Raw genomic sequence first — 13,198 nt, forward strand, 5'->3', positions numbered from 1 at the left:
ATTTTGTGAAAAACCTCCATACTATTTTCTATAGTGGCTGTACCAATTTACATTCTCACTAGCAGTGTATGAGGGTTCCTTTTTCTCCACAATCTCTCCAACACTTGTTGTTACTTGTCTGTTGATAATAGCCATTCTAACAGTTGTGAGGTGGAATCTCATTGTGGTTTTGATTTGCATTTCCCTAATAGTTAGAGCATCTTTTCATGTGGCTGCAGTCCATTTGTATGTCTTCTTAGGAGAAGTGTTGTTCAGGTCTTCTGCCCATTTTTTAATTGGATTGTTGTTTTTTTTTGCTGTTGAGTTGTATGAGTTCTTTATATACTTTGGAGATTAGCCCCTTATGGGAAGTGTTTGCAGATATCTTCTCTCATTCGGTTGGTGGCCTCTTTGTCTTGTTGATGGTTTCTTTTGCTGTGCCAAAGCCTTTTAGTTTGACATAGTCCCATTTATTTATTTTTGCTTTTACTTCCCTTGTCTTTGAGGTCAAATTCATAAAATTCTCTAGAAGTTTTAATACCTATATTTTCTTCTATGCAGTTTATTGTTTCAGGTCTTATGTTTCAGGTCTTATGTTTAGGTTTGATCCATTTTGAGTTTTGTTGTGTGGTGGCAGTCTAGTTTCATTCTTTTGCGTGTGGCTTCACAGTTTTCACAGCACTACTTATTGAAGAGACTTGCTTTTCTTCATTGTATGTTTTAGGCTCATTTCTCGAAAATTACTTACCCATGTATATGTGGATTTATTTCTGGGTTCTCAGTCCTGTTCCATTGGTCTGTGTGTCTTTTTCTGGCAATTTCATGCTGTTTTGATTATAGTCTCTTTATAGTATAATTTGAAGTCAGGGAGTGTGATAACCTCCAGCCTTGTTCTTTTTTTCTCAGGATTGCTTTGCCTATTTGGGGTCTTTTGTTTAGATACAAATCTGATGATTTTTTGTTCTATTTCTTTAAAAAATGCTATTGAGATTTTGATGGGATTGCATTAAATCTGTTTGTTGCTTTGGGTAATATAGTCATATTAACTATGTTGATTCTTCCAATCCATGAGCACGGAAAATCTTCCCATTTCTTTGAGTTTTCTTTTTTTCAAAGAAATCTGTGCCTTTATTGCCAAGCAGGCTACTTGAGGGGGATGAAGCGGGAGGAGTGGGTGGCCCCCGGTGCCAGGCTGGCTGTGCTTCCCCAGCTTGTGGGTGATGGAGAACTTGCCCAGGTAGTGGCCCATCATCTCAGGCTTAATTTCCACCTTGTTGAAGGTCTTGTCATTGTAGACACCCACCATGCTCCCAACATCTGGGCAGGATGATCGTGTCCCACAGAGCGTCTTCACCACCTCGTGCTTCTCCATGGGCAGCGCCTCCTTGCCCTTGAGCAGGCGCTTCAGCAGCGACTGCTGCTTCCTCTGCAAGTTCTGGTTGAAACACCGCTGCTGCCGGGCCCCGTACAGCTGCATCAGCTGCCCATAGGACATGTTCAGCAGCTGGTCAAGGTTCATGCCTCGGAAGGTGATGAACTTGCAGAAGGTCTGCTGCTTTTTCTGCTCCATCTTTGTGTCTTCTTCACTTTCTTTTAATAATGTCTTTTAGTATATATAGTATATCCTTAACATCCTTTGCAATATTCTTAGATATTATTTTTGTTGCAATTGCAAAAGGAATTGTTTTTGTTTTTTCATTTCTTTTTCTGAAATTTCGCTATTAGTATATAGGAATGCAGTGGATTTTTGTATGTTGATTTTGTATCCTGCAACTTCACTGTATTTGTTTTATTGTTTCTAAGAGTTTTTTTGGTGGAGTCTTTAAGAGTTTTAATCAAACATGGATGCTGTATCTTGTCAAATGCTTTTTCTGCATTTATTGATATGATCATATGATTTTTATACTTTATTTTGTTTTATGTGGTATATCATATTGGTCAATTTGCTTATTTTTAACCATCCTTGTACCCCTGGAATGAACCCGTTGGTTGTGATGTGTAATCTTTTAAATGTATTAAATTTGTGAGTATTTTGTTTAGGATTTTTGCATCTGTATTATCAGAGATATTGGTCTGCAGTTTTCTTGTATTATCCTTACCAGGTTTTGCTATCAAGATAATGTTGGCCTCATAAAATGAATTAGGAATTATTGTTTCTTCTTCAGTTTTTTGGAAGAGTTTGAGAAGGACAGACATTAAATCGTCTTTGAGTGTTTGGTAGAATTCACTAGTGAAGTCATCTATTTGGTCCTGTACTTTTGCTTTTTGGGAGGTTTTTGATGATTGTTTCAATATTCTTGCTGTTGATTAGTCTATTTAGATTTTCCAGTTCTTCATTATTTAGTCTGGGAAGGTTATATATTTTTAAGAACTTGTCCATTTCTTCTAGGTTATTGAATTTGGTGCCATATAGTCCTTCATAATATTCTTGTATGATACCTTGTGTTTCTGTGGTATCTCTTGTAATTTCTCCTGTTTCATTTCTGATTTTGTTAGTTATATCTTTTCTCACTTTCCTTAGTAAGTCTAGCTATGGGTTGTCAATTTTATTAATCTTTTCAAAGTGTCAGCTCTTTATTGCATTAATTTTTACTCTATTTCATTTAATTCTGCTCTAATTTTTTTTTTTTATTATTATTTCCTTCCTTCTGCTGCCTTTGGGCTTCATTTGTCCTTTTTCTTCTTATTTAAGATGTAATGTTCAGTTGTTTCTTTGGGATTTTTCTTGTTTCTTGAGATAGGCTTGTAATGATATAAACTCTGTTATTGCCACTTTTGCTGTATCCAAAAAGTTTTGATATGTTGTATTTTCATTCTTATTTGTTGCTATATATCTTTTGATGTCTCCTTTTGTTTCTTCTTTCACCCAGTCATTCTTTAGCAGCATGTTGTTTATTCTCCACATATTTGTGGTGTTTCCTGCTTTCTTTTGGCAGTAGAACTCTAATTTGAAAGCACTGTGATCAGACAATAGCTGGGTATGATTTCAGTCTTCTTAAGCTTGTTGAGGCTAGTTTTGTATCCCAACATATGGTCTATCATTGAGGATGTTCCATGTGCACTAGAGAAGATTCTGGTGTTCCGGGATGAAAGGTTCTGTAAATATTGATTACGTCTATTTGGTCTAGTATGTCATTTAAGGCCAATTATTTCCTTATTAATTTTCTTTTTGCATGATCTATCCATAGCTATCAATGACGTATTTAGGTTCCCTACCATAATTGTGTTTTTGTCAGTTTCTCCCTTTAGTTCTGTTAGTGGTTGCTTTATATATTTTAGTGCTCTCTGATTGGGAATATATATGTTGATAAGTGTTATGACTTCTTGATGTATTGTCCCCTTTGTCATTATAATGTCCATCTTTGTCTCTTGTTACTTTTTTTATTTTGAAGTCAATTTTTTCAGGTATTAGTATAGCTATACCCACTTTTATCTGGATGCCATTTGCTTGGAGTATGGTTTTTTTGCCTTTTCACTTTGAGTCTATATTTGTGCTTGCAGTTGAGATGTGTCTCTTGCAGGCAGCATGTGGTTGAGTTTTATTTTTTGATGCAGTCTTCTACTCTGTGCCTTTTTATTGGTGAGTTCATTCCCTTTACATTTAACGTGATTATTGACATATGAAGATGTCCTATAGCCATTTTGTCTTTTGTTTTCTGCTAGCTTTTCTTTGCCCTTATGTTTCTATCTATTATTTTAGTTTGGTGGTATTCTGTGATTTTTTTTTTCCCGTTTCCTCTTTTCTGATGCTGTGTGTCTCAGTTCTGGATTTACGTGTTTGTGTGTGTGTGTGTGTGTGTGTGTGTGTGTGTGTGTGTGTGTGTTTACCATTAAGCTTATGTAAAAGAAAGTTTCATGCATACAGCAGTCCTTTTCTTTCTGCATGCATTTTATTTCTACTCTCCTTTGCAAATTCAGACCTTTATCTCCACCCCTTTTATTTTTTTGTTGTCAGAAATTATCCCTATTTATGCTGTGAGTTCATTTTTGGGTTGCAGTAGCTATTGACTGTTGTTGATTTTTAAATGTTTTTTACCTTTAACTTTTATGTTATATTTAAGTGTATAATGCCCTATTCTGAATAAGAGGTTCAATTTCCTGCTTCTATCTGCCTGTTAGTGATCTTACTCATAGTTTTGTACTTTTTTTTTTTCAGCTTAAGTAACCGCTTTAAGTAGCCTGTAATGTGTGTCTTGTGGTTCAAAATTCCCTCAGCTTGTATGTCTGGAAAGGTCTTTATTACTCCTTCATATCTAAAGTATAACTTTGCTGGATATATTATTTTTGGTTGGTAATTTCTCTTTCACTAGTTTGAATATTTGAGTCAACTCCGCTCTTGCTTTTAGAATATCTGCTGAACAACCTAATGATAATCTAATTGGGTTTCCTTTTATGGGTCACTGTCTTCCTTTCTCTGGCTACCTTGAGAATTCTTTCTTTGTCATTAATTTTTGACAGTTTTAATATAATGTGCCTCGGAGAAGACCTTTTTGGATTGAGATAATTAGGTATTCTGTTTATTTCTTGAATTCGAGGATCCAGTTCTTTCCATAGGTTTGGGAAGTCCCCATTGACTGTTGTTTGAATAGGTTCTCTGTTCTTTTCTCCCTCTCTTCACATTTTGGTATACCCATTATTTTTATATTACTCTTTCTGATAGAGTCAGATAGTTCTTACAGAGTTTTTTCATTTCTTTTTACTCTCAGACACAGTGTTGCATTGCCTGAGGTGTCCCATGTGCCCCAACGCAGATCAGCTGTGATGTCTGTTGGCTGCGTTTTTTAAATGCCCAGCTTCTCACTGTGCTGAGCCATCCACTTTCCTGTGGCTTGTCTTTTTCCCTCTGTTTTTACGTAGGAAAACTTTTAATGTCATTAGTGAGAAATTTCAGAAAAAAATGCCAGCTAGTACACTCACTGATACTAAGGTGTGAATGATGGGATGTAAAGTGTTGCTGTCTAAAGAAATGCTGCTCAAATTGTTGTCCTAACCAGCAGCAGCATCTGTGAATTTGTTAGAAATGCACATTCTCAGGTCCAACCCTAGAATGAATCAGAATTTTGGGACGTGTCACAGCCATTTGTGTTTTAACGAGCTTTCCAGGTGATTTATATACATCCTCAAGTTTGAATATTACTTTTCATCTTAGAAGAGGATGCTGAGCCAAAGGGTCTGAGTCTCCTTGACAGAATTTCAGGCAGTGTGACAGATATTTTCAGAGAGGCTTTCTGAAGCCTTCTACTATAGTGGATGGAAGTTAACATTTATTGAATATTTTCTCTATCAGGCTCTATTACTAGGTTCTTTTAAGTGTATTATTTATTTAATTCTCACAAAACTCCTGAGAGACCCTGCTTGACTTCTGTGTAATGATGTCAGTATGTACAAAATTCTAATTTTTTTTTGGAAAACTTCCATTTATTTAAAATGTATTTTTCCAGGACCCATCAGCTCTAAGTCAGGTAGTTGTTTTTTCAAACTAGTTGTGGTGGGCGCAGCTCACAGTGGCCCATGCAGGCATTGAACAGCAACCTTGTTGTTAAGAACTTGTGCTCTAACCAACTGAGTTAACTGGCCGCCCCTATTCTAATAGGTCTAAATATTTTCTCCTATTCTTCTTTCTACAAGGAGATGTAAACTAATTAAAATTATTTCAAAAAATAATAGTTCCTTATGTTTGCATAGTTTTTAGCTTATAAAGCATGTTTATAACCTTTGTCTCATTTATCATATTGTCATAACAACTTCATTGAAGAGCAGTGTTTATTCTCATTTTGTGCATAAGAATAATGCATTTCGGGAAGGTTAGTTGACTTGCTCACTACCACGTAGTTTGTTAAGTATTCAAGCTGAGACTCCAATCCAAGTCATTTGACCTGAAGTCTAGTGATCTCTATATATATGTGCTATGTGTTGTCTACATTGCTGTGCTTCTTGAATTGGTGGGCAAATGTTATGCTTCTGGGCATTTGTAAGAATTGTTAGGCTTTTGAATGTCATTGACAGGTGATCACTAATGAAAAAAAGGGTAAATAGCTACAATAAAAAGACCCAGATACACTCTCTTTAGTAATGAGGAAATTATGAAGTTCAATAAAGGAGTGACTATATCCAAGTAAATGCTTATGTTTTCTTCCCATTACCTCTAGAATAGTGATTTTAACTTTTTTGAGGTCATGAATCCCTTGGAATCTGGTTAAAGCTGTGAACCCTTCTTGCAGAGGGGTGTACATACTGTGTTTCCCCAAAATAAGACCTAGCCGGACTATCAGCTCTAATGCATCTTTTGGAGCAAACATTAATATAAGACCCAGTATTATGTTATATTATATTATATTACATTACATTATATTATATTACATTATATTATATTATATTTATTATATTATATCATATTATTATATTATACCTGGCATTATATTATATTATACTGTATTATATTATATTATACCTGGTATTATAGTACAATAAGAGTATTAATTTTTGCTCCAAAAGACACATTAGAGCTGATGGTTTGGCTAGGTCTTATTTTCAAGAAAACATGGTAATCACTAACAATAGGGTATTTGGCAGGGACTGGGGTTGGGGGAAAGAACACAGCACATCTTTTCTCTGCCTGTGCTAAACAAATTTAAAAATAAAAAAGTTCTAGGTTGGAGGGTTTAGCTTAGAATGAGAACGTGATGGACCTATAATCCTGAATCCAGTATTAGGCAGATTTAGGGGTTCATGGTCAATGCTGCATGTTGGCAGGCCTGCTGCTGGAGAAGCATCATGGAATTTGTGCTCTCACTGGGCAGGCAGTAGCTTCCAAAGAGGAAGAAGGCAGAGCAAATCCAAGTAGCTCCAGTTTATTCTTTTCAAATTCACCACAAGAGGAATCAAAGGGTGTGTTTGGTAGAGGAGAGTAAGAGTAGGGGAGACCATGCAATGACTGAACAGGGTTGGATAATTGAAAGGACTTAAGACTGCCCACTTTCCCAAGCTCACTTAAGTAGACTTTAATAAAGGAAAAGGGTAAGAACATCGGGGAAGAGAAAGTGCAAATAATCACCAAGGGTCCAGAAACTTCCGGGCAGAGCGCCCAGGGCCCTTTCTCAGATACACAGATGTGGCTTGTTTTCAGATTACAAACAAGTGAGATACATGTGAAGCATCATATTTTTAGGGGAGCTGAGACACAAGTTTACAGAGTGGGTCTTCTATACAACACTGGTCGTTTAGCTGCAGGCTGTGTGACTGATTAAACTGCATGCAAACCATCAATCTGTCCATTTCTAAACAATATAGACAGGCTGGCCCTGGATGCCTCCAGGGGAGTTTAGAACCATAAATGACACATCATAAATCACTAGCTAGCACACTGCTTCTCTGACTTGTCCCTTAGCCCCGGTGATAAGCGTAGAGCTGCTCCAGTTCTGCTGCAGATGACAGTCTTTGCTTGACCAAACTTGAGTCAGACTTCTGAACCTTCTCCTAAGCACATTGGTGCTCTTACTTGTGAAATCCAGCTTTCGCAAGAGCCGTGCCCCAACCCCCCCCATATCTGATCACTCTGGATGTCTGATCAGGTTTCTCATCCTCCACCATCCCTAGGTGACGTCTGATCGCCCTGACCTCTCTTTAGTAAGAATCTGTTATGTTGGTTTAGCCAGAGCCTCCCTTAACCTTGATGTTTCCTCATAGTAATTTTCCATCCACTGAACCTCACACTGCTCCTTGGTTATAAATTTCCACTTGCCCATGCTGTATTTGGAGTTGAGCCTGATCTCTCTCCCACACTGTGAAGTCCCATTGCAGTAGTCCCCATGATTTATCACGGTGGTCCTGCATAAAGTCTGCCTTACCATTTTTAACAAGTGTCCCTGGAGGTTTTTTTCTTTAGCAAAGATAACCATCCCTATCTTTACACATGTGGTTTACACAACTGAGCTCCCGTGACATGCAAGGAAGCGTCAGGAATCAGCAATACTTGTTTCTTCCAACTGACATGGATTTTTGCCTTGGTACTTAGCAAGTTAAGGCAATGAATGCTTCTTGTTTATATAGGACTTTTAGAAAAGAATGAAAGCACTTATTTTTCTTCTAAAAATCTAATGTATTATATAACTTACTTTATACTTCTCCTGTGAGATGTATCAGAAAAATTTAAGGTTATTGTGTTTACTTTTTTGCAACCAGCATTTTGTGACCATTAGAACAAATGTGCTGCTTAACATTTATGAGCTTTTAGTTTTATGGGTTGCTCCTTATTTACATAATAATATATCAGGTGGAAGTTTTTATTTCTGCTCATCTCTTCTAGGAATAATGCCTTATGAGTTGTGTTTTATTCCTCTTCCAGAGACCTTTTGCCCAAAGATTTTGTAGTTTATACCTACAACAAGGAAGGGGCTCTGATCTCTGACCATCCTGATATACAGGTAATATATTTTCCTTTTGATTCTATAATAGAATTTAAAACAATTATAATGTTAAAATGTGTTCTATTCAGGTACTCAGAACTGCTACATCGCACAACCCCAGGGTCACCTTTGACATTATAATATATGGAGTTGTCCTGGGGGTGGTGGGTGCATTTATATAAACTGTACCTTAGAGCTAGCTCTTCAGGTACTTAGTAGTGAAATGTTTTTTTAAAGACCGGGAAAATAATTTTCTGTTTAATGATAATCTTTAGTGATTATGAAGGGGGAACGTTTTCTATATTTTGAAAATAAAAATTTTTTGACTTTTTTTTGCTGAAAGTTAACTATCTCCAAAAGCACATCTTACTTCCTTATCAAGCCATTTGATTTGCCTTTAGGACTTAGTAAAGAACAAACAGTGGCTTGCTGTTATATGTTGTAATTTTTCACTGAAAACAATTCTTTTCTAAAAAAGTGTGGTCCTCTTTGTACCAGAAAACAGAATATTCCTGAGGGCAGAACTGGCCAGGAATTCGAAAAAATTGGCAGATGTCAAATTTGGCTTTATGTATTATTTAATTAGAACATAAAGATTTCTCGTTTTATTCAGGAACAGTCTTTTACAATACTTCTTGGCAGTTAGGTAGTATATATTTTTTTCTTTCATAATAGTTTTCATGAGAAGTCTTTGTTCCCATTAACATGTATTATTTTCCCCCTGAGCTTTGTAATGTTTTGCTGGGTTGAATTGTTTATGTAAGTTATGCACTTTTGCAGCACTCTTTAAATAAATAGAAGGCAAAGCCTTTATTTTTGAATAATTAGCATTTTAATTAAATTATATAAATTAATTAGCAATTAAAAAAATTAAGGTAATGCTGACTTAGCCCTGTCCTTTTCTGATTCCTTTATCTTAGTGTTCTGTTTGTCCATTGTTTAATAGCAAATAGAGGAGCTTAAATTTACATGGTAGTATACACCAGATCACAAATAACCCATCCATCCATCGAGTATTCATCCATACAATCATCCGTCCAAAGATTACTATGGCACAAGGCCAATGATCACATAATTTATGCCACTTGACAAAAGCAGTGGTCTTTTTTTTCTTGGAGAGGTTTCTTGGCATGGGTTCTGGAGCCATACACTGTTTGGACTCAAATCTTGGTTCTATCATTTATTTGCTGGTTAAATTACTTTAACCTGTTTGTGCCTTAGTTTCCTCACCTTACAATGGGAATAATAATTACAACTTCACAGAGTTATTAGCAGGCTTAACTGAGTTAGTACTTGTAAGATACTTAGAACAGTCTGACAATTTTTAACTACTAAATAAATATTATTACTTGTTATTATTGAAAGTGTATATGCTTACAACTGCTAGAAATAGCAGTTTCTATATACAAATTTGTGTAACTGTTACCTTGAAGTATTATTATGGAATTGTGCTTTCCTTGGTGTCTGAAAAATAAAAACTAAGGCAGATGGAGTCTTAATTATTTCTTGGTTATTGAATATTGTTCAGATAGATGACAGTGTGACTGTAGATTTCAGATACCAATTAAAACTTTGGCATATGGCCAGATTGTCAGATATCATGATGACATGTACTTTTGTCTATAAAATGCAATTAAGTTACACTGAAAATTTAAATGCTTTCTCTTATGATTCTGTTTTTAAAGGTTAAGGTAATTTGTAAAGCTATTATCTGGCTTTCATCATCAGTGTCTTCCACAAGGCCATTTTTTCACAAAGAAACAAAGTTTTAATAACTACTTTATATGAATTACTGTGTGAAATAAAACTCCAAATCACGATGTCTTAGAGTTTTGGGGTACCTTGCAAATGCATTAGAAAAATCTGTTAACTAGTTCCCCCAACTAACTGATGCTCTTTGTTTCCTTTCAAAAATGTATTGACTGCCCAAGGATCACTGGATTCTTGGGGCTAGTAGGCTGTTCTCTAATAGTTCAGTGTACTTCTGCTCCCACTAGTTGAGTGTTTTTGCTTAGTTTGTGTGTTTCCTAAACTGTTTATGCCTTTTATACCTTTACTGTCATCATGCAATTTAATTAGATGTTTTATAAACTTATAAAATATGACTTGTTTTTTAAAAAACTAAATGGAATACTTTGCAAAGATTTAATAAGAGCAAGTCATTTAAAAAAAAACAACCCATCAAGTTAGTAGATTAAGTGACCGTGTCCTAGATTTCAGTCATGTCAAATAAGAGAGCTTCTATTATAGTTGAAACTAAAAATATTTAATTTTTGAGTGCTATTAGTTACTATATTACTGTCTCATAAGTGTTAACCTCATCTATAATAGTAGAAGGTATTTTCTTCCTCTAGTGAGAAGAAAGCAATATCAAAGCTACACTTTAACTATAAAGCACTAGAAAGGAAAACATTAATGGTTGTGAATTGTCCCACACAGGAATAAGTTGTAAAATGTTGAAATTCAGCTTGTATTGTTTAGTGTATAATTGTTAAAATCTTTTCACAATTTTAGACTTATAGGAAAAGTTGTATGAGTATTATAAAACATTCATGCATACCTTCACCTAGATTCTTGAAATGTGAACATTTTGCTGTATTTGTTTTATTCTTCTCTATTTCTGAACCTTTTTAAGAGTATGTTGCAGACATGGTGTCCCTTTACCTTTAAATATTTTCCTGTAAGTGTCCTAAAAACAAGGAATTTTTTTTTTTTGGTAACCATAGTACAATTCTCAAAATTAGGAACTAAACATTGAAGCAGTACTATTATCTAATTTACAGACCTTATTGATTTCTTTTGGGGGGGTCCATTATCCCAATGATGTCCTTTATAGTTGTCTGACTGTGGAGTGAAGGTATAGTGGCCACTGAAACAAGAAGGAATCTTGAAACTGAAAAATGAGGCAGACAACTCCATAGAATATACTAGTTTATTTTAGGCTAAGTTACTACAGGGGTAGGATGGGAGCAGAAAGCGACCCCGCAGTCTGCTCAGCTGATCTCCCCTACCAGACAGTTGTTACAGTAAATATTTTATAATATAAAGTACTAATTGACAAGACAAAGGGACATAGAATACAGTATGTGCCAAGAACCATACCTCCTGGTGGTCTTAGGATGGATGATGATTGCTTACAATGCCAGCACCTAGTTTGATATTTATTTTGGTTCCCATGTCTTTCTGGCCATTACTGACAAGACTCTCTATGGCTATTTTATGTAAGTTATAAAGAACACAGATAATCATTAACTATCAGGCTTTGTTATGCTGGCTGAAACTACTTGTTTCCCGGAAAATAGGACCTAGCTGGACCATCAGTTCTAATGCGTCTTTTGGAACAAAAATTAATATAAGACCTGGTATTATATTATACCCAGTGTTATGTAATGTTATGTTACGTTATATTATGTTATGTTATGTTATAATATTTTAGCTGGTTTTATGTTATGTAAGACCCAGTCTTTATTATATTAAAATAAGATTGGGTCTTATATTAATTTTTGCTCCAAAAGGTGCATTAGAGCTGATGGTCCGGCTAGGTCTTATTTTCGGGGAAACATGGTAGTAAGATTAGTCAGAGTTCACAGCATGAAAAATTTGAACAAGAAATCAGGGGCACAAAGATGGAGTCAGTCTTATTCATGTCAACATCTATACAATAGCAAAAGAAAATCCAAGTTCATATGTTGCATTTAGTAGTCATGTCTCTTTAGTATCTTTTAATCTGAAAATCCTTGTCTTTCCTTGTATTTCACAACATAGGCATTTTTGAGAAGTATAGACCAATTTTTTCCCCCCTGTAGAATGTCCTGCAATTTGAGTTTGTTGGATGTTTACTCATGATCAGATTCAGGTTATGTACTTTTGGCAGAAATACCACCAAAATGATACTGAGTGGTTCTCAGTGTATCTGTGCTGCCATTAGCCCTATTACTGATAGTGTTAACATTGATCGTTTGGTTAAGGAGTTCTCTGCCAGGTTTCTCCTCTGTAAAGTTACTGTTTTTGCCTTTTTAATTAATATTATGGTTATATACTTTGAGGCCATACAGAAGTCCTGTTACTTCTCAAGTTTTTACCCATTAGTTTTAGTATTTAGTATTTGCCTTAATCAATTATCATGATGGTTGTTAAAGTGGTGGTTTCCTAATTTCATCAGTGCTTCTAGATTCATCAGTGCTTTCTACTGTAAGGAAGAGTTTTCCCCTTATTTGTTTGCATCAGTACAGACTCATGAGTTCTTACTTTATCAAGAGTGAGATTGAAAATCTTTTCTCTATGTAAGGGCATTTTCATATCCTCCTTTGAAAATTGTCTTTTCCCTAGTTATCTATTGGGTTTTTAAGCTTTCCCCTTCAATTTTTAAGAGTTCTTTATAGTTAAGGATATTAACCCTTTATCTATGATATATTTTCTCCTAGTCTGTGAGTTGTCTTTTGACCTTGCCTTTTGATGTTTCTATGTAAAAGTTTAAAAAGTTTTTTTTTTATATAGCAAAAAATATCAGTCTTTTATTGCTTTTGATGGATAGTTAGAAAGTGTTCCTCTACATCCAGATTAAAGAGGAATTCATCCATGTTTTCTTTTAGTTCTTGTATGGTTTTATTTTTTATGTTTAGATTTTTGATCCATTTGGATTTTATTCTTATATATGGTGTAAGGTATTCATCTAATTTCATCCTTTTCCAAATGTTTAACCAGTGGACTGAGCACCATTTATTAAAAGTACGTCTTTGCCACAGTGATTTGAGGTGCCACTTTCATTATATAAAGTTCCATATGTATTATACTTTGGTTTATTTTGAGATTTG

At 35.2% G+C, this 13,198-nt stretch overlaps 1 protein-coding gene and 1 pseudogene across 3 annotated transcripts in view; one reads left to right on the plus strand and one right to left on the minus strand.

Moving 5' to 3' along the window:
- ADAM9 (ADAM metallopeptidase domain 9) overlaps window positions 1-13,198 on the plus strand; it is a 100,478-nt gene that overhangs the window by 13,955 nt on the left and 73,325 nt on the right. For both annotated transcript variants that reach the window (XM_081045779.1, XM_081045780.1), the window contains exon 4: window positions 8,324-8,402. In XM_081045779.1, the coding sequence (XP_080901905.1) occupies window positions 8,324-8,402 (79 nt within the window). The remainder of the gene's footprint in view (window positions 1-8,323; window positions 8,403-13,198) is intronic.
- On the minus strand, window positions 1,123-1,549 carry LOC308496587 (small ribosomal subunit protein uS19-like; annotated as a pseudogene). Its single transcript has one exon. The product of its transcript is annotated as a small ribosomal subunit protein uS19-like (transcript).

This window comes from Rhinolophus hipposideros (assembly GCF_964194185.1).
Source record: "Rhinolophus hipposideros genome assembly, chromosome: 4".
Lineage (NCBI taxonomy): Eukaryota > Metazoa > Chordata > Mammalia > Chiroptera > Rhinolophidae > Rhinolophus > Rhinolophus hipposideros.